Source organism: Oncorhynchus nerka, linkage group LG4 (genome assembly GCF_034236695.1).
Source record: "Oncorhynchus nerka isolate Pitt River linkage group LG4, Oner_Uvic_2.0, whole genome shotgun sequence".
NCBI lineage: Eukaryota > Metazoa > Chordata > Actinopteri > Salmoniformes > Salmonidae > Oncorhynchus > Oncorhynchus nerka.
Window position 1 is genome coordinate 44057262 of NC_088399.1, and position 21788 is coordinate 44079049.

At 41.5% G+C, this 21788-nt stretch overlaps 2 protein-coding genes across 4 annotated transcripts; both read left to right on the top strand.

Moving 5' to 3' along the window:
• The first annotated feature begins 1210 nt into the window (after positions 1 to 1210).
• On the top strand, positions 1211 to 10975 carry fyb1b (FYN binding protein 1 b). 3 transcript variants are annotated; one of them, XM_029655484.2, is made up of 18 exons: positions 1211 to 1372; positions 3932 to 4922; positions 5808 to 5934; positions 6171 to 6243; positions 6363 to 6406; positions 7046 to 7163; positions 7323 to 7482; positions 7630 to 7762; positions 7925 to 7944; positions 8061 to 8133; positions 8273 to 8368; positions 9182 to 9222; positions 9340 to 9421; positions 9546 to 9645; positions 9731 to 9893; positions 9989 to 10022; positions 10175 to 10206; positions 10369 to 10975. In XM_029655484.2, exons 1-18 carry the CDS (start codon positions 1370 to 1372, stop codon positions 10389 to 10391), a joined length of 2313 nt encoding a protein of 770 aa, XP_029511344.1. In that variant the 5' UTR covers positions 1211 to 1369; the 3' UTR covers positions 10392 to 10975. The 3 variants fall into 3 exon arrangements, with proteins under 3 accessions (XP_029511344.1, XP_029511350.1, XP_029511360.1); XM_029655490.2 differs by having other exon boundaries at positions 3935 to 4922; XM_029655500.2 differs by lacking the exon at positions 8273 to 8368 and having other exon boundaries at positions 1212 to 1372.
• Positions 10976 to 14346: 3371 nt separating this feature from the next.
• On the top strand, positions 14347 to 15451 carry LOC115128941 (ATP synthase subunit e, mitochondrial). The gene is made up of 4 exons (XM_029659078.2): positions 14347 to 14452; positions 15020 to 15074; positions 15176 to 15274; positions 15371 to 15451. Exons 1-4 carry the CDS (start codon positions 14417 to 14419, stop codon positions 15394 to 15396), a joined length of 216 nt encoding a protein of 71 aa, XP_029514938.1. The 5' UTR covers positions 14347 to 14416; the 3' UTR covers positions 15397 to 15451.
• Positions 15452 to 21788: the final 6337 nt, after the last annotated feature.

The window sequence follows — 21788 nt, forward strand, 5'->3', positions numbered from 1 at the left end:
GAGAGCCGGGAGAGGGCACATGGGAGGGAGAGGGGGGTTGGACAAACTGTTTTCACACTCTTGCTTTGACCACCATGTGCCAGAAAGAAAACATGCCAGTGGAAGGGAGGAGAGCAGGTGACCCGACTGTGCTTTTGAACTTCTATGAACTCCAATTGTAACCAATTCGGTTGCAGTCCTTCTGTTACCGATTTTGGAGCAGAATTACACATTTTGCTCACTTAATAAATCACAAACCAAATTATCAGTAAAAACACTATAATTAATTGGTAGGTCTACCTTTACTTGTTACTTCTGCACATGTCCATTATCCTCCCTCCTCATGAAGGAGAGAAATGTGAAAATATTTTAAAGATGTGTGGGTTTTTGATAACTGAATGACAAGGCCAAATCATTTCAGCATTATGGTGGTTTGATACATTTCTAATGCCTTTTAAGACTTTTTCTGCTAGATGTTTTCTAAGACCTCTTTTCCATCTATTTGACCAGAAATCAAAGCCTATGCTTATTCCTATTTTATTACGTTGGAAATGGTAGAAAAATAATATATATGCCTTCGTTTCGCAATAATTTAGACTTAGCTTTCATTTGACACCAAATGTGATGTGCTTGAAAATGCCTTGCGGCGCATAGTAAACAACACAAAAGGTACAGACCTTCCTCCCTCCTGCCATTATTTTACTTTGGACGAGAAAGATGTAACTCTATTTTTGTTAATTTCAGGTCAATATTTTTCACAAACGATCTGAGACAGCTCATATCTAAAATATCAGACCGAATTCATCCAGAAACATTCCATTTTTATTCCCTCTCTACAATCAACAACAACATCAATCCCTCATTTACTTATTGGCTAACCCTCAGGTTTGACTACATTAGCCAGTAGACTTTGTGTCTCTGACCCCCCCACCCCCCCTTATGTAATTCAGTACATTTTATTACAGGGTTTTGTATACTAGTTAACTACGTATGTCCAGTGTGAGGAAAAAGGTTGTATTTCACGACAGTTCTGGGGAACTACTGTGGAATTGTGACGCTGGTGGTTCATTGGAGATGGAAAGAGCAATGTACCTGCTTGAAATATGCAAATACAGCAGATGGACAGAGAGAGATAAGACTGCCATGCTGATGACTACACAGGAGTCATTTAGCAGAGAGGGGAAGTAGCCAATAGCACACAGACACTGAGGTCACAAATGCTCAAACACACACACACACACACACACACACACACACACTCACTCTCTCTCTCTCTCATGCCATCACTCACAAAAAACATTCAGTACACACAGAGAAACTCTCTCCTACCTAAGGGCCGCCAGCCCACGTACAGACTGGGTAGATTCCCTGGGCGCTGACTGTTGCCACTATGGTGAGTACCTGCCTTACAATCATATCCTCATGAGCTGTGACCCTGAGAAGTTAATGGTGCTGTATCTTTATTGGCTGTATGGCTAACTTGGGAAAGTGTTTGTTTGAATTCTTTGTTGTACACCGTCGTGTAGTAGCAGGTGTTAGCCCATTTCGCTGTATATATATATTTTTTTATGTGCAAGATCCTATATTCATTGTCTTATTTGTTATACAGGGCCCTGTTTTCTTTGCACATTTTTCTTGGGAAGTTTAATGAAAGTGCGATGAGATGGGGATTCTGTACTTGATTACTATTAACCTATACTGTCTCTTTTACAAGGGTTTGTAAATGTAGTTTTGATTTGGATGATTAAAGTAGCGCTTAACCTCTGTATTCGAGAAGTACCGTTTTATAACGGGTTGGTGACAATCTAGATTGTGTAATACAGACTTTTTAACTTGTTTCACCACATTGAAAAAACCCGTGGTTCCTCTTTGCTTTTACTCAAGGCATTTTTTTTCGTCTCTCATTTCTCTCCAAGCTTAACATCTAAAGGACATTGACCGTAGTGTGTCAGGAGATTCGTTCTTTTGTTGGAGAAGTCATTAATTGATTAAAAAAAGAGTCAACGTGTTACCTTCGACCCTCGGTTGTTGGCTTGTCTTGCTAGACATGCAGCACATCTCTGGTGAAGTGACTAGAGACAGTAGGGCACTGAAAGTCTCTTTTTCAGTGTTTTGGTGACAGTCCACGTCACATACAGTAGCCATATAGACAAGTGAAATCCACTGTATCTGTGAAGTCGTAAACATGACATAGCATTGTCACGGTTCTCTGTGTCTGAGCGGCGGAGTCCCTGCTTTGAATATCGTTAAATGGGTTGTACGTCTCACAGCCTTCAACACATGAATGACAGGCAGACAGTGTCTTTATAACGCCGATGCATCATAATCATTAGCTCAGAAATATCTACATTTATTAGGGACATAAACTAGTTTAGTGGAATCCAGCTGAAGTTGTGGCCTGTGTGGTTTCTAAGGAGAAACGACAGTTCAGAAACAGCCACGAGAATCGGCTATACATTTACCCCTTAGTAATCTGGATGCTCACCAATGAGACTAATGATAAAACAAAGTCAAGTGACATTGACTGCCTTAAGCAGAACCAGTGTGAACTACTATAATCTCCCTACATTGCTCTTTATGTGACGCGACACACTTTATTAGGCTATATGTGTATTCATAGAGAGTGGCAAGTCCAATACACTGTGAAACAAGTATTAACAAGTATTATGTTTAATTCATTGATGAGTTAATGCCACTTTCAATGGACACCCCTGCCCCCTAGCTGTCTCCATTGTTTGTCCCCTGAAGTCCAACAACAGCACAGTTTGTTTCTCTCCAGTCTGGCGGCCATCAGCGTTGTGCAATCGGGAACGCCTGTCCTTTGCACTTCCTCATGATAGGACTGCTATGTCTCGATTTCGAACAACCCTCATTACAGTGAGGTGTGGTGCTTACAAGAGGAGAGCCATCCACCACATGTCCTCGATTATCAACAACAGGAGGCATAGATTTGTACTGCAACTATCACCAGTGTGGCTAATAACAGATACATACAGTATTCTAACCTTTCACCAGAGAGCAGAACCTGTGGTACCTGCTCACACAGTGCACAGATAAACAGCTTTTTTTTGTGCCCCAGAGGGTAATTTGCATCTTGGCTAAGGAAAGACAGAATGTCATAATACAGAACCCTTTCATCATAGAGGGGTAATCTGATTCATTAGGTCATATTAGGTCTTCATTATATTTACACGGCTCTTTTTACAGCCAGGCATTCAAGATACCTTTTTTCCCCCAACTAGTAGTAGCAGAACCATTATCGTTAGAATGACTATATTGTCTATGAAAAACAAAGAGTGTAGGTTAATCAAACAATGAGAGCACAGAACACCTATGTACCCACTTCCTGTTTAGCGTCATTACTTTGTTGCATTTCCTCTGTGATCTGTTACACATACTTGGACCCTGAGGAGCTTATTGCTCTCAGCACAGCAAGACACGGAGAGGTAGGTGAATCGTTGTTGGCTTGATTTGAGATTGAGGTGAGATTGAGGTGGTTTAATACCAACGTGGTGAAAACATCGTATAGTTTACTCAGGGTTAAGCATCCTTTTCAGAGGCCGTCCTTTGATGAAATGTCAATCTACGCTGTAAAATCATAGAACAACTTTTCTCTTCGATGACCCTGACCCAATAAGAAGGAGAAGTTGTACATGTGGAGGTTGGAGTCATTTCTACATGTCAGTTATAAAGCATCTGTTACAACCTGTTTTCTCCCTGTTTTCTCTTTTCTCCCTATATCTCTCTCTCTTTCTCCTTTCCCTAGTTCCCCAGTTAGATATGTCTGTGAGTTTGTATAATAGAGACATAACCAACAGTGTTTAATGAATGACTATTGATGTAATTTGCATTTATTTGTTTCGGTCTTCCCCAAATTAGTATTGATTAGGGGAAACTGTGTATCCATAAAGGACACTTCCTCCTCACTAGTCTTTTGTTTGTTTGCTGCCAGCAGAACAACAAGTCTGATGTGAAGGCCATCACGGCTCGCTTCAACACGGGGGGGAACTCCACAGAGGGCACCTCTACAGGACGTCCCAAAGCTGCAGTGCACCCCACCCTGTCTTCTGGACCCCCCATCCAGCCTAAGAAACCTGTTCTGGAGACCAGCCTATCAGGCAGTGCAGCATCCACCGTGCCCAAACCCAACTTCCTCAAGAACACTGTCTCCACCAAGAGTGCTCCAGAAGTTAGGGAGTTGCCCAAAACCAAAGCGATCGCTAGTATGTTTGAAAGTGCCCAAGAGGACAGCCAACCCTCTGCCAAACAGTACCCATTTAAACCCAAACCTCCTGGCCCAGAAGTATCCCATGACGCTGAGGTCAAAATTCCTCTGCCAAAACCCCCTCTCCAGAAGCCCTCTCTGAGCTCGACCCTGTCTGGCACCAAGCCTGCCTTCCCCAAACCACCCCTGTGTGTGGCCAAACCCACCTGGGGCAAAGACAGAAGCTCCAAACCTGACGACAGTGGGGGTACGCCGAACAAATTACCCCCTTCCATAAAACCCATCAGCTCCATTGCAAAGATGCGGCTTCAGACAGAGGATAGTGTGGCTGGCGCTGTGGATTCTACAATCAAACCGCTCACACCAAGCACTACCCTCAAGCCCACAAACATCAGGACTGCTCAGAATGCATTCAATCGAGGAGAGACACTATCTGAGGAAGGAGTAAAAGAAATAACCAAACTCCCCCTCACCTCCAGTGACTCTTGTCCCCCCAAACCTATAGCCAGTAAGAAACCCAGCTTCACTAAGAAGCCACTGGGCCACACCATTCCAGTCGTGGGGTTGAACCCTTCTGCGCTTACCAGTAGCTCTTCTTTCCCCAAAAGGAACCCACTGCCTAATATCCTGGCACTGGGGACTGCCCCAGCCAAACCCAACCGGCCTCCTAGGGTCAACTTGGAAAAGTTCAAGAAGGGCACAGAGGCTAGTACCGATGGTAAGTGTTTTGTCTTTCACTTACCACTAATAAGCCACATCTTGATAAGTCTATCAGCTGCTAAGATGCACCTGCTGTGGTTTTCTAAGAGTGCTCCAGTTCTGCAGATTGACGGGCCTTTCACCCAGTCTAGTGGTTTCTGTGGTTTTTTATGCTCCACTGATCGGAGACAGGTGGTAGAACACACACATCAGCCGTGTCACAGGTTGTCATCACAACAGACAGACCGATTAGAGGGGATGCTTTATAAGCTTTATAAAAGTCGTTACACACAGAAGTACAATTCCACGTTGAAATGTGAAACCAAAGACGCGAACATTGGCTTCCTCTATTCAAGTTCCCGCTCTAGTTTCTGTTTTACCTTCCTCCTTTTTACAGCTGATGTTTGCTCCCTAATTGCGGAGTTCCTCTTACAACAGGGACACATTCAAGTGAAAGGTTTCCTTTTTTTGGATCCACATGTGAACATGGTTTTGACTAAAGATAGACTTCACCACGGTTTGCATTACTGTAAGTCCGCAGACAGAAGAGAGTCCCATGTGAATTCCACACTCCCTCTGGGGACAGTGTCGTTTTGAGTTACAGGCACTATTCGTGTATTTTTTGTAAGGATTGTTGTCTACATTCAGGATGAAATTCAACATATTCAGTAACCAGATATTTTCTGCTGGACACGTTGTAGGGACAAGGATTATTATTATTTTTTATCTCAAACTCCGCTACTGTGCATTCCCTTTCAACTACAGAATATCGTCCATAGAACACGGAGGACTGAGGTCTTATTCAATTGCTATATTAAGAATCTGCAATTGATTTCAAAAGGAAATGTTTTTCTTCACTAATGTCTGAAAGGACCATCTAAAGGTTTGTGATTTTACCCTGAAGGTCCTGCTGGGTTTAGAAAGGGAAGTGTTCCCCCACCTCCTGCCTCTCACCCCAGTAACCATGTGGCCCCACCCCTGCCCTCTAACCCCATGGCCCCTAGCCTGCCACCGCGACCACCAGGAGCCATGTGAGTATCAGACTCTGATAATCAGGGGAATGTCGTGTGAAAGCCGAACAATATTAGACTAGGGTGATTGGCACTGAGGTACATACACAAGTAAAATACACATTGGCCTGTAGAGGCACAATGCACTTTCTTCACAGCATAGAAACATCAAATTGAATACTTGTGTACTGACTTTATTTTCATGGATGTGGTGGGTCATTTTGGCCAGTTGACTGACTGACTGTCTCTGCCTCCAGAATCCAACCTGACCCAGATGAGAACTATGATGATGTGGGGTTAATGAACAATCCTCCCAGTCAAGGGAATGAGGTGACTTTAAATATTTGTCACTTTGTCAACATTTCTGATTTTTTTATTTTATTTTATTTTTTACAAACTATTGCCATGTATTCGTACAGTATTCTAACTAAATATTTTTCCTCCAATAGGACAGTGAAAGTGATGAAATGTATGAAGATCTTGATGAAAGATGGTGAGAAATATTCCCTCATAGAGATGTTAAAAGGTCTCATCTTTGTATCTGTGCCATTACGGCACCTGTGACAGCTTGGGCAGCGCAATTGAGGCTATCTCCATTTTAAAGTAGTAAAAAAATTAAAATTTAAATAGTGTAACGCTAATATTGGTGGTTTTACCACCCCCTGCAGGGCTGGAGTCCTAAGCCAAATATTGTGTGTCATTTATTTTGGCCATTAGATAGATGGTGGTGAATATTTAAAAATGTACATTTTAGCAATTTCAGATGCTCTTATCCAAAGCGACTAATAATACAGTAGTGAGTGCATATGGCGTTCATACATTGTCTACAATGACAATGTCCAGGGGTTACATGGATATAAAATGGGTTATATAGCAAATTCAGAAGCTCTTATCCAGAGTGACTAACAATACAGTAGTGAGTGCATACATTGCCCTCAGTGGCGTACATACATTGGTCTTCAATGTCCATGGGGTATATGGATATAAAATGGGTTATATCCAAGTTGAGTCCTCTATCCACAGTATCTCTATGGATTCCCTTCAGTTTCTATTCAACTGTTATTCTACCAGGTTTTAAATGATCACTGCCCTCTAGCGAGCATTAACACCACTGACACTTATTGTTTACCAGGGAATCGTCAAAGGAACAAGAGAAAAAGCGAGAGAGGGAGGAGAAAAAACGACAGGTGGAGAAGAAAGAACAGAAAGAACGCGAGAGGAAAGAACAGGAGACCAGAAAGAAATTCAAAGTGAGTGTTTGCACTGCAGAAGCCCGTTGTTCAGTGGTTCCCCTAAGTCTTGCTATATTGTAGTTATCATGGAGTCCATCCTGTAGAATATTTGGGAATGTGTTAATGTGTATTACGTTGCATCCTCTATCATGTTTTTATTTCTCCTTAATGTGGCAGCTGACTGGTCCACTGGAGGTCATCCACAGGGCCAAGGCCAGGGTGGACAGTAAAGGGAGCAAGATGGACCTGGTGCTGAAGCAGGGAGAGTCTATTGACATCATGCGTGTTTTGGACAACCCAGAGGGCCGCTGGCTGGGAAGGTCACAGGATGGCTCCTGTAAGTGACAGCTGTCTCCTCCTCCTCCTCCTGTCTGCTCTTCCTCCTCTACTCCATCTCCTTTCTATGTGTCTTACTTTTCTCCCTCACATCCATTTAAATGTTCCCCATGTGTGAGACTTAGACATGTGCTTTGTATATTTTCAGATGGCTATGTGAAGACGGAGTCCGTTGCGATTGACTTTGACACTCTGAAGCGTCAGGGTGGGTCTACACCCAGTCAGATGGAACACGAACCGGAGGTATATGATGACGTGGACTTTCATAATAACCTCAGCAGGTAAAATGGCCACTGACACTATCAAAACCTTTGAGACAGATAACCATTGGAAAGATATGAATACCTTATTATGAAAAATGCACTGCATCAATCCCTTTCACTGTCTTTAGTTTGGACTGTGTGATTATGTGCTCCATTGAAATCATGTTCTCCTCATTCCAGTGGGATCAAGGGGCCAGGAAGTAAGTTTCAAATGACCACAACTTAATATTGAAAGTGAATAACACAATATGGCAATGTGGTCACATGACCTGAGTTACATCGACAGTAGCTTCAATCTTCCTTTTGCCATTCCTAGTGGTTCTTCCTCCACCACCTGAGGAGGATGGGGACGTATATGATGATCTGGACGAGTCAAGCTTCAACGTCAGGTGAGAATACCGTTTCCTGCTGCACTCTGATGATGTAGATTCATTGGCGTGCTTTCATCTGTGAGTGTATACTTTCTATGCATGTGTCTGTGTGTGTGTATGTAAATAAGTGTGTGTGTGTGTGTATGTGCAACCCTAGCCTCTCGGACACCAGATTGCCTCCTAAACCTCGCGGCCTCTCTTGGGTGTTAAAGGGCTTCGAGGAGTGGAGAAAAGGCCCAGGCAGCAAAATTGAGTAATTCTCTCATTTAGTAAGATGGATCAGGAAAATTCACTGTCATTAACTCCTAACCCTATAACCCAAAATCTCAACGAACTAAACAGGAGGGACAGAAGGGATTCATTAACTCATTACTGAATAATTGAATCAGTCTGAAATCATTCTTAAAACATCAATAAAAATACTGTTTTTGTATGTCCTTCAGTTAATTAAAGGTCCAATGCAGCCGTTTTGATCTCAGTATCATATCATTTCTGGGTAACAACTGTGATCGTGTTCAATTAAAATTGTTTTTTTTTAAAGAAACAAACATTGCTCTTTTCTAAGCAATCTCTCAAGCAAGAATTTTGCTAGAACTGTCAGGAAGTGGTCAGAGTAGGGAGGGGAAAACTGAAAACTAGCTGTTATTGGTAGAGAGGTTTGGAACTTTTTCTTATTGGTCTATTAACTAGACCAAACTCCATCCCATCAAACAGCTAAAGTGGCGTTATCATAATTTTCACAATTTCGCAGTATTATTCCAACCTCGTGGTGTGGAAATATATATAAAACACAGTATTCACAGTTTCGACTGCACTTGGCCTTTAACAACCGTTTCATTCTGTCTATAAACGTATATGTACCCACAATGATATATGTACAGGTGTGAGTTAAATAATTGTAATTGTTGGCATTTGTTGACCTTCTGTGTGGTTGTTCAATTATCTGTGTTGATTCATGTCCATTTGATCAAAATTGACCTACAGCACAAGCAATCCAATCAAATTACACCAGAGACAAGGCATAACATAGACTAAGATTTGAATTATTTTTTTTTGTCATTTTCAGAGTACCTCCACCTTCCCAGTTTGATCAGGAAGGAAATACTGGTAAAGTATTATGTTTAATATCTTGGGTGACTGTGTGCTCTGTGTCAGTGGCATTACAAAAACGTACATTTTCAATGTGTTTTTACTATTCTTTCTTTGTATCTCTTGCTGTTATAGAACAATTAGCTGAGGTCATTGACGAGGAAATCTATGATGATGTGGATGTCACTAAGTTCCCTCCGACTCCATCTATCAGCAGGTAATGAGAGAGAGAGAAAAATGGACCCATGGTTAAACAAAGTTGCTGTAATGACATAAGAATGTCCTAATCCCCCACTGGGAAAAAACGTTGATAATGTCACGTTCCATCTCTCTCTTTTCAGTCTCCCACAAAGTAAAACCAAGGATAAGGCTGAGGACAAAGATCCTAAAAAGCTAAAGAAATTTGAGAAGGAAGAGAAGGATTTCAGAAAGAAGTTCAAGGTAAGTAGTATGCTATTACCATTGACATAGATTTGACATTTTATGTGTTTGTTTGACCCACAATCCTGTTCTCTCCCACCAATAGCATGATCGGGAGATCCAGGTCTTGTATCAGGTGACCATCGTTTCCACCTTGGCCAATAAGAAGTGGAGCAGTAAAGATCTACCGTTGAGACCTGGGGAGACTGTGGATGTCATCGTTGAGCCTGTAGACAACAAGCTCATCTGCAGGAACGAGGAGGGCAAGTGTGAGTAACAATGAATCCACACATAGGCATTCTGTAATAAAACCACTTTTGCAAGGGGGGCTAACTTTAATGATGGTCATCTCTCTCTCCTTTAGTTGGCTACGTCTTGACTAGCCATATTGCAGTAGAGTAAGTACAACACAAAAACAGATCATACAAGAACATCCAGAAATACACACCATCTAAAGTATGTTATTGACCAGTTCACCAAAACTGCAGAGAAAATGCTTAGATATAAAATGCCCTGAATTTGATATAAATGATCTGTTTTGCTTTTACAGAGATTCTGATATCTATGATGACATTGGTGATGGTACGTTTCAGACTTTTGACATGACACAATGGCATTTATACAAAGATCAAGTGATCAACTAGATCAATTTTATTCTTGCAATATGGTGCTGGTATGTTTTTTTTTTTACGTCAGAGGATTTTTATTTATGTATCATTTCTAATAATTCACATTTCTTTGCAGATTGCATCTACGACAACGACTGAACACTGTGTGCCAATATCTTGTTTTTTGGTTTGTTTCTTGTTTCACATCAATAATCTTTATCTTATTTATTGTGGTTATTTTGGGGGTGATATGACATTTTCATTCAAGAACAATTACCATCCTTTCTCTATGTTTTCCCTTTATGAATAACTGTGACTGCAATGTATAGGCCTAAATGACATACAATGTTGCATTTTTATATTGAACCTATGGGTTACATAGCATGGCTTAGTCACATTGAATACTTGTATTCGATATTCAACAAGACACATTACACACTGATTGACAACAAAGGTGTGACGATGATGAGGATGATAAACGTAAACTTAAATACTCATCGTAAATTAATTTCAGATCAGCATTTCAGATCAGTTGTCATAGTTGGCTGGTTATCACCTGACAGGTGTGTTACCTATGTCATATTGTACTGAAAGTCCATGACAACCTTAGGTTTTATGCGATAGCTCTGACCTTTCTGACTGAGAGTGTGAGGGAATAAAGGCCTTTGTTTCTTAAAAATCCCATGTCATAGAAATGCATTTGATTCACATAATAACAAATACAATAAAATAAATGATTTGCCCTTCGTTGTTTCATTTTTCTGCATGAGAGCAGTTCTCTCTCTGTGGGTCTAACCCCAAGAAGACCTGGAAAACAGTTAAAGACCTGGAGAATAAACCCTCCTCATAGCTGCCCATGTTCCTTAATGTTGATGATGTGGTTGTTACTGACCAGATGCACATGGCTGAGCTCTTTAATCACCACTTCATTAAGTCAGGATTCCTATTTGACTCAGCCATGCCTCCTTGCCCGTCCAACATTTCCTCATCTCCCACCCCTTCTAATGCGACTATCCCCTATGCTTCTTCCTCTTTTTCCCCTGCCCTGCTACAAAGTTTCTCCCTGCAGGCAGTCACTGAGTCCGAGGTGCTAAAGCAGCTCCTTAAACTTGACCCCCCCAAAAAATCTGGGTCAGATGGTTTAGACCCTTTCTTCTTTAAGGTTGCTGCCCCTATCATCGCAAAACCTCCAACCTTTTTAACCATTCTCTCCTTTCTGGGGAGGTTCCCATTGCTTGGAAGGCAGCCACAGCTCATCCTTTATTTAAAGGGGGAGTTCAAGCTGATCCTAACTGTTATAGGACTATTTCTATTTTGAACCTGTTTATCAAAAGTTTTGGAAGAACTTGGCAATAATCAACTGACTGTCTTTCTTGATGTCTATAGTATTCTCTCTGGTATGCAATCTGGTTTCCGCTCACGTTATGGATGTGTCACTGCAACCTTAAAGGTCCTCAATGATGTCACCATTGCCCTTGATTCTAAGCAATATTGTGTTGCTATTTTTATTGACTTGGCAAAAGCTTTTGATACGGTAGACCATTCCATTCTTGTGGGCCGGCTAAGGAGTATTGGTGTCCCTGAGGGGTCTTTGGCCTGGTTTGCTAACTACCTCTACCAAAGAGTGCAGTGTATAAAGTCAGAACAGCTGCTGTCTCAGCCACTGCCAGGGAGTAGCCCATGGCTCAATCTTAGGCCCCACAATCTTCTCAATTTACATCAACAACATAGCTCAGGCAGTAGGAAGCTCTCTAATCCATTTATATGCAGATGATACAGTCTTATACTCAGCTGGCCCCTCCCTGTTATTTTGTGTTAAACAAAACTTTCTCTACCCTTAACCTTGTTCTGAACACCTCCAAAACAAAAGTCTGGTAAGAAGAATGCCCCTCTTTCCACAGGTGTTATTACTACCTCTGAGGGTTTAGAGCTTAGGGTAGTCACCTCGTACAAGTAGTTGGGAGTATGGTTAGACGGTGCACTGTCCTTCTCTCAGCACATTTCAAAGCTGCAGGCTAAAGTTAAATCTTGACTAGGTTTCCTCTATCGTAATCGCTCCTCTTTCACCCCAACTGCCAAACTAACCCTGATTTTAGATGACCATCCTACCCATGCTAGATTACGGAGACATTCATTGATCGGCAGGTAAGGTTGTTCTCGAGCGGCTAGATGTTCTTTACCATTCAGCCATCAATTGGCCACCAATCCTCCTTATAGGACACATCACTGAACTCTATACTCCTCTGTAAACTGGCCATCTCTGTATACCCGTCGCAAGACCCACTGGTTGATTCTTATTTATAAAATCGTCTTAGGCCTTACTCCCCCCCTATCTGTGATATCTACTGCAGCCCTCATCCTCCACATACAACACCTGTTCTGCCAGTCACATTCTTTTAAAGGTTCCCAAAGCATACACATCCCTGGGTCGCTCCTCTTTTCAGTTCACTACAGCTGCAACAAACACTCAAACTGGACAGTTTTATCTCAATCTCTTCATTAAAAGACTCAATCATGGACACTCTTACTGACAGTTGTGGCTACTTTGCGTGATGTATTGCTGTCTCTACCTTCTTGACCTTTGTGCTGTTGACAATAATGTTTGTACCATGTTTTTGTGCTGCTACCATGTTGTCATGTTGTGTTGCTACCATTGCTGTGTTGTCATGTTTTGCTGCCTTGTTATGTTGTCTTAGGTCTCTCTTTCTGTAGTGTTGTCTCTCTTGTTGTGATGTGTGTTTTGTCCTATATTTATATTGTATATTTTTATTTTTTTAATCCCAGGCCCCCGTCCCCGCAGGAGGCCTTTTGCCATTTGGTAGGCCGTCATTGTAAATAAGAATTCGTTCTTAACTGACTTGCCTAGTTAAATAAAAGAAATGCATTTCGGCCCACTTTGAAAGAAAACAACTTTATATCCGAGTTGTGCCTATTGTTTACGGGTATCTACCCTCTCATTGGCTAGAATTCCCCCACCTGATCTCGCCTCCTCCCGCCTGCCTTCCTTCTTTGAGGACATATATTTCCATTGTAGAGTGGTCACTAGACTATCTTGTCATTATAATAGATTGTCTTTCTTTGACATCCTCAAACACAGATAGGGGTCTTACTGGAGAGGAGCAGGCGTGTACATTCCTGAACTTGACGTGAAGATATGTCAGATGAACTGTCAGTAAACTCAGTTGAACTGTTGGCGATAGTAGCTGCCCTCAACCTGTCAGAATTATATTATGATCAGTTTCCCTGTCTGTGTTGAATAGCTTATCTGGCAAATCGAAAAGGATTTGGGTCCCTGGGTCCCAGCTCACTTGAGAGTGGGTGGGAGTGAAATAGTAGACCAGGTAGAAAAAAAATGCTTTAAAACAAGATATAATTGGGTAGAGAGCCATTATGATAGATGTGTGGCAGAAGAGGTGGGACAGCGAGCCCAAAGGCCGGCATTTATTTTCCCTACAAAGAAAGGTTGGTGGACCAAGATTCAATGGTCAGATTAGGAAGGAAGAGATGGTGCTGTTTGCTCAGTTGCGTCTAGGGCATTGTACATTGAACTCGTCATTAGATCTGTTTGGCAAGCATGGGAATTTCTTTGTGTACGGAGTATATGGTTGATGAAACAGTCAAGCATGTGTTGATGTATTGTTGTAAGTACCAGTATTGTTGTAAGTATTGGTATGTGGAAGGGAGGGAAAGATTGAAGTGTAGGGTTATTGAGGTTGGATGAGGATGTGGAGTTGGAAGGGATTTCAAATCAAATCAAATTGTATTTGTCACATGTGCCGACATGACCTATATACTGGTACAGTATATAGGTCCTGGATGTAAGGAAGCTTGGCCCCATTGATGTACTGGGCCGTACGCACTACCCTCTGAAGCGTCTTACAGTCTGATTCCTGAGCAGTTGTCATACCAGGCGGTGATGCAACCGGTCAGGATGCTCTTGAAGGGGGATGGGGAAGGGTTCGTTAGAAGTTACTAGGGCTCTTTTTTATTTTCTTAGTAGTACATGATTAGATAGGAGGGTTTAGTTTATTTGAATCTTTGTGTATTTATTCATTTAGTCTGTGAACTGTGATAGACTACACACTCCAGTACAGTAGGTGGCGGCATGCACCTCTAACTTTTGTTTGCGATGTCCATTATATTATAGAAGAAAAAGAAGACTTCCTCAATTTCTCACTAGCAAAATGGTTCCTCCAGTTGCAGTCTCTCCTGTCATCAAGGTACATCTATATTCATTTTAATAACTTGTGTTGTACTAACTAATTTGAATGCATATGGTGAATACAGCAGGTGATTTTATGTCATGTTAAAATCAGACGTCTAGCTTGTTAGTAAGTTTGGCTAGCTAGCTTCTAACCAATGTTAATCGTATGACATTGACTGGTTCAATCCAATGAGGGTTGCTAGCCAGCTAAATTACGATATACCTGCCATAAAGATAGTATAACTAAATAATCAAGCCAAAATTGATGACAATATGTTACTTTGACCCAGGTTTAATAGTTCAACTCACTAGTCTATAATAATTCTGAGGCAAGGTCACAGTATTGGCTACTTGCCGAGTACGCTCGCTAACGTGCTAACTTATTAGCTAGCATGGCTAACTGGGGCCGTTCCAGGTCATCTCACATGTAGTCTAACGTTAGCGTGCAAGACACGAATTAAATATTCTGCCAAAAGACGATTGAAAGTCAACCAGCATAAATAGATAGTGGTCAAGGCAATCGCATACGTTTGAACTGTGTAACTAAGTCAACTAACTAGCTAATCAATTGTCTTTATTTCAGACGGCCAGGTGGTCATTCTTGCTCATTGGCATGTTTTATGGCAAACAAAGATATGGTAAGTAGCTTACTACCAAGATATACGATTGTTGTAATGTTACGAGGGTATTTTGAATGATCATTATTGCAGTGTCAGTGTCATTGCTGTATTTCCCTTAGACTATCTGAAGCCAAGAGCAGAGAAAGAGAGACTTGTTGAGGAGGCAGAGAAGAAGATCCGAGAGGAGCAAGAGAAAATTGCCAAAGCACTTGCAGAAGGTACATTTTTAAAAAATGCATCAGAATGTTAGGTCTGCAGTGAAGATGTAACTGAGAAAATGTTGTGAAACACGTTTTTCTGTTGTTTTTTTACAGCCTCTGAAGACACCATCCTGAAATGAACTGCCTATGGATTCTGTTTGAAGAATAATGAAATAAAAAACATAAGTAATTTAATGTATTAAATCATTATTCTTGGATATATCTGTTAAGATAGTAATGTGTTTTGACATCCAGATTCATTTTTATTTATATATATATATATATATATATATATGCGCCAGATGTTTCCCAAATATCCTATATGAAACCTAGCTGAAACATTTTGTATAGTTAGAGGTGTTAGTCTCAAATCTGAAAATGCACTGCTCAAAATAATAAAGGGAACACTTAAACAACACAATGTAACTCCAAGTCAATCACACTTCTGTGAAATCAAACTGTCCACTTAGGAAGCAGCACTGATTGACAATACATTTCACATGTTGTTGTGCAAATGGAATAGACAACAGGTGGAAATTATAGGCAATTAGCAAGACACCCCCAATAAAGGAGTGGTTCTGCAGGTGGTAACCACAGACCACTTCTCAGTTCCTATGCTTCCTAGCTGATGTTTTGGTCACTTTTGAATGCTGGCGGTGCTTTCACTCTAGTGGTAGCATGAGACTGAGTCTACAACCCACACAAGTGGCTCAGGTAGTGCAGCTCATCCAGGATGGCACATCAATGCGAGCTGTGGCAAGAAGGTTTATTGTCTGTCAGCGTAGTGTCCAGAGCATGGAGGTGCTACCAGGAGACAGGCCAGTACATCAGGAGATGTGGAGGAGGGCAACAACCCAGCAGCAGGACTGCTACCTCCACCTTTATGCAAGGAGGAGCACTGCCAGAGCCCTGCTCTGGGGGGTGGCACAGCCCTCCATGTGCTTGCCAGAGGTAGCCTGACTGCCATTAGGTACCAAGATGAGATCCTCAGACCCCTTGTGAGACCATATACTGGTGCGGTTGGCCCTGGGTTCCTCCTAATGTAAGACAATGCTAGACCTCATGTGGCTGGAGTGTGTCAGCAGTTCCTGCAAGAGGAAGGCATTGATGCTATGGACTGGCCCGCCCGTTCCCCAGACCTGAAATAAATTGAGCACATCTGGAACATCATGTCTCGCTCCATCCACCAACGCCACGTTGCACCACACACTGTCCAGGAGTTGGCGGATGCTTTAGTCCAGGTCTGGGAGGAGATCCTTCAGGAGACCATCCGCCACCTCATCAGGAGCATGCCCAGGCGTTGTAGGGAGGTCATACAGGCATGTGGAGGCCACACACACTACTGAGCCTCATTTTGACTTGTTTTAAGGACATTACATCAAAGTTGGATCAGCCTGTAGTGTGGTTTTCCACTTTAATTTTGAGTGCGACTCCAAATCCAGACCTCCATGGGTTGATAAATTTGATTTCCATTGATTATTTTTGTGTGATTTTGTTGTCAGCACATTCAACAATGTAAAGAAAAAAGTATTTCATAAGAATATTTCATTCTTTCAGATATAGGATGTGTTATTTTAGTGTTCCCTTTATTTTTTTGAGCAGTGTATTTGTGTATACCCACCCTTATTTTCTTCTGGGTAAATTGAGTGAAATAACTATAAAAGATACACCTGGGAACCAGATGTACATGTTAGGGTTGGGTGGTATACCTTATATGGGTATTTGGAAAACGCAATGGATGCTTTGTCAATACCATCAACTATTTATTTGAAGTTTTTCAATACATTTTAATATTTGTAGCTACTTTTTAAGTTACACTACATGACCAAAAGTGATCAAACATCTCAATCCAAAATCATGGGCATTAACATGGATTTGGTCCACCCCTTTGCTGCTATAGCAGCCTCCACTTAAGGTTGACCGGGCCAGGGCTGAAATTTGATGATCTGACTTGTTGGAAAGGTGGAATCCTATGACAGTGGCACTGAGGCAATTCTACTGCCAATGTTTGTCTATGGAGATTGCATGGCTGTGTGCTTTATTTTATACACCTGTCAGCAACGGGTGTGGCTGAAATGGCCAAATCCACTAATTTTGTATATATAGTATATTACCTTCAGTCAACTTGTGCAATACCTTAGGAGATGAAGCAGATTGGGTTCTTCATTTCACCATAGTTCCCCAGAACAGTTAAGCCATCACTTGTTTGTACAGTAAATAGCACGACCGGAGAAAGCGAGCTGGTGAGTCCATAGCGTTCTATATCTATCGGCGATTCAGTTGTGCAACGCACATGAGATGAAGTTACACTTGTATACAATTCACTACTAAATGTTTGCCATCAGTTATCTAATAATGGCGATCTGACAGAAGTCAGAGCTGTGCAGCTGCCATTTATTCCCCCCCTGTGCTTCCTACTAGTGTTTTATTTTTTCTCCCCCATCTGCTCTGTACAGGCCAACACATGCTGCTCTTTCTTCAAAGGCATGCATCACAACTTTGGTCATTTGCATAATTTCTCTCGTTCAACTTTCGCTTGTAAATGTCCACACTCACCGAAAAGGATATTCGGTAGGTACTAGCTAATCCTGTATGACTTTATGAACTGGATTTACCAACCATTGCAATTAGTTTATGTTTGTTTTTGCTCGTTAGCATTCAGATAACGGTGTCTGTCATTTAGCTTGTTTAGTCTTTTTAATGCCCCCTTGTGTGCTATGCCAGTAATACTGTATATCCTGGTATGAGAGCAGGACAATATGAACATCTCTGTCACCCTGCCCTTCACTGTGAGATGACCAGAGTAGGGACTAGGCTGTAATCCAGGCCCAGTATAGCATAAATCCCAGGATTCAGGTCATAGGACAATCTAAGAAAGTGCTGAGTGAACATTACTGCCACACACCCTTCGACCCAGGTTTAACACACAATAGACACATACCTGGTCAATTTTACATTACATTCATGAATATTCAACATGCAGTTTTTTTGTTGATAATCTGAAAGCATTTGGCTGGGAGGTTTTCTACTTGTAATCCTGAATGACAAGCAGAACAATGGCAGAATTTGACTTATGTTATGTAGGCAAATAACACCAACACTGTTTAATGTTAATTAGGTTTTCTCAATGCTATTAGTGAGCTATATCGTGACACTCACAAAAGGTGTGTGTGTATATATATATAATTCTGCAACAGCCATAAATAACATGGCTTAAAATGTGTTCCTCTGTACAACTCGGTACTGCAACTGTGCCATAATAATGTATATGGGTCAGAAGATTGGTGGAAACTGCTGAGAGTTAGTGCTGGTTAAGAGGCTTTATTTCCAGATGAGTCATGAGCTGGATACTGCCTGGAGACAATGGGAATTTCAGCTGCAAATTATACTGTGGAGCTAATATCAAGGCAAAACATTCCCAAAATAGAAAAATGGTTCAGATTGACCAGGGGTGATTTAAACCTTGTTCACATTGGCAGTTTGAAGTGACTCACCCAATGATTTTGCATATCTGAGTTGAATCTGTTCTATTTCAAACGACCTTCAGGGGTTTAAATCACATGTGGATTCCTGGCCATGCGACTTGTCTGAATGGTCAAATCTGATTTATTTGCCCTTAAATGTTTTTTAGACATATTTGGCATATCTTGTTGCTTGCTAGCTACTCTGTTGACAGTTTGATAAGAACATGACATGGTAGCTACCTAGCTTGGTAATTGTGTACAAACATCCTGTCGGGATGTATCACAACCCGGTATGGCAACTGCACCACCCTCAACCACAAGGCTCTCCAGAGGGTGGTGCGGTCTGCACAACGCATCACCGGGGGCAAACTACCTGCCCTCCATGACACCTACAGCACCCGATGTCACAGGGAGGCCAAAAAGATCATCAAGGACAACAATCACCCGAGCCACTGCCTGTTCACACCGCTTTCATTCAGAGGGTGAGGTCAGTATAGGTGCATCAAATCTAGCACAGAGAGACTGAAAAACAGCTTCTACATTTGGAGTCGGAAGTTTACATACACCTTAGCTAAACACATTTAAACTCAGTTTTTCACAATTCCTGACATTTAATCCTAGAAAAAATTAGGTCAGTTTTGATCACCACTTTATTTTAAGAAGTGAAATAACAGAACAATACTAGAGAATGATTTATTTCAGCTTGAATTTCTTTCATCACATTCCCAGTGGGTCAGAAGTTTACATACACTCAATTAGTATTTGGTAGCATTGCCTTTACATTGTTTAACCTGGGTCAAACAATTCAGGTAACCTTCCACAATAAGTTGGGTAAATTTAGGCCCATTCCTCCTGACAGAGCTGGTATAACTGACTCATGTTTCTGCCCACACATTTTCTATAGGATTGAGGTCAGGGCTTTGTGATGGCCACTCCAATACCTTAACTTTGTTGTCCTTAAGCCATTTTGCCACAACTTTGGAAGTATGCTTGTGTCATTGTCCATTTGGAAGACCCATTTGCGACCAAGCTTTAACTTCCTGACTGATGTCTTGAGATGTTGCTTCAATATATCCACATAATTTTTCTCCCTCGTGATGCCATATATTTTGTGAAGTGCACTAGTCCCTCCTGCAGCAAAGCACCCCCACAACATGATACTGCTGCCCCCATGCTTCACGGTTGGGATGGTATTCTTCAGCTTGCAAGCCTTCCCCTTTTTCCTCCAAACATAACGATGGTCATTATGGCCAAACCGTTAAATTTTTGTTTCATCAGACCAGAGGACATTTCTCCAGAAAGTACGATCTTTGTCCCCATGTGCAGTTACAAACCATAGTCTGGCTTTTTTTATGGCAGTTTTGGAGCAGTGACTTCTTCCTTGCTGAGCGGCCTTTAAGGTTATGTCGATATAGGACTCATTTTACAGTGGAAATAGATACTTTTGTACCTGTTTCCTACAGCATCTTCACAAGGTCCTTTGCTGTTATGGGATTGATTTGCTCTTTTCGCACCAAAGTACGTTCATCTCTAGGGGACAGAACGTGTCTCCTTCCTGAGCGGTATGACGGCTGCATGGTCCCATGGTGTTTATACTTGCGTACTATTGTTTGTACAGATGAACGTGATACCAGGCATTTGGAAATTGATCCCAAAGATGAACCAGACTTGTGAAGGTCCACAATTTCTTTTCTGAGGTCTTGGCTGATTTTCTTTTGATTTTCCCATGACGTTAAGCAAAGAGGCATTGAGTTTGAAGGTAGGCCTTGAAAAACATCCACAGGTACACCTCCAATTGACTCAGGCTAATTGACATAATTTATCAGAATCTTCTAAAGCCACAGTCACCTTAGTGTATGTAAACTTCTGACCCACTGAAAAATGACTTGTGTCATGCATAAAGTAGATGTCCTAACCGACTTGCCAAAACTATAGTTTGTTAAGAAGACATTTGTGGAGTGGTTGAAAAACGAGTTTTAATGACTCCAACCTAAGTGTATGTAAACTTCCGACTTCAACTGTATCTCAAGGCCATCAGGCTGTTAAACAGCAATCACTAACTCAGAGAGGCTGCTGCCTACATTGAGACCCCATCACTGGACACTTTAAACAATGCCACTTTAAATAATTCCACTTTAATAGTGTTTACATATCTTACATTGATCATATGGGGTGGCAGGGTAGCCTAGTGGTTAGAGTGTTGGACAGGTAACCTGAAAGGTTGCAAGTTCAAATCCCCGAGCTGACAAGGTACAAATCTGTCGTTCTGCCCCTGAACAGGCAGTTAACCCACTGTTCCTAGACCGTCATTGAAAATAAGAATTTGTTCTTAACTGACTTGCCTAGTTGAATAAAGGTAAAATAAAATATCACATTTATATACTGTATTTTATACCATCTACTGCATCTTGCCTATGCCGCTCGGCCATCGCTCATCCATATACTTTTATTTGTACATATTCTCATTCACCCCTTTAGATTTGTGTGTATTAGGTAGTTGTTAGATGACTGATATTACTGCGCTGTCGGAACTAGAAGCACAAGCATTTCGCTACACTTGCATTAGCATCTGCTAACCATGTGTATGTGACCAATAACATTTGATTTGATTTGAACAAATGAGTGAATGAGCTGGAAAGATAAACAGCTACTTAGCTAGCTAGTTGACTGCTGTGGCTAACAACCAAAAAAAGTTTAGATAATCTTATCCCTTGATCCGTGAAAAGAGTTCTCACACTATGATTAGGAAACATTCAAAGCAACTGGGAAACGTCCATGGCGGGCATTGTTGTCACCTTAACTTGCTACAGCTTTTGAGTGATAGGAAGCACGAGCACCACCACCAATCAGCCTATACCACTGTGCACACCTGTCGTTACTATGATAACTAGCTTAGCCACGTCAGCAAATGACTGCTGTCTAAACACACACATCGGATTTGGTCACTTGTAACTTCCTGTTTGGAAAGTCAGTATTCCAAAACTGATTTGAGAATTAAGGCCTGGAGCATGAATAAGGCTTTAGATACTTTGGCCCAACCTCTGTCCATATAAATATATATAAATATA

Excerpts from the sequence above, each read along its gene's own strand:
- fyb1b (XM_029655484.2), top strand. Across the intron at positions 7,483-7,629 it reads AAGGTCACAGGATGGCTCCT|ATGGCTATGTGAAGACGGAG; the intron begins GTAAGTGACAGC and ends GTATATTTTCAG. Across the intron at positions 9,422-9,545 it reads CCGACTCCATCTATCAGCAG|TCTCCCACAAAGTAAAACCA; the intron begins GTAATGAGAGAG and ends CTCTCTTTTCAG.
- LOC115128941 (XM_029659078.2), top strand. The coding sequence starts at position 14,417 with ATGGTTCCTCCAGTTGCAGTCTCTCCTGTCATCAAG. Across the intron at positions 15,075-15,175 it reads TTATGGCAAACAAAGATATG|ACTATCTGAAGCCAAGAGCA; the intron begins GTAAGTAGCTTA and ends TATTTCCCTTAG. Across the intron at positions 15,275-15,370 it reads TGCCAAAGCACTTGCAGAAG|CCTCTGAAGACACCATCCTG; the intron begins GTACATTTTTAA and ends GTTTTTTTACAG.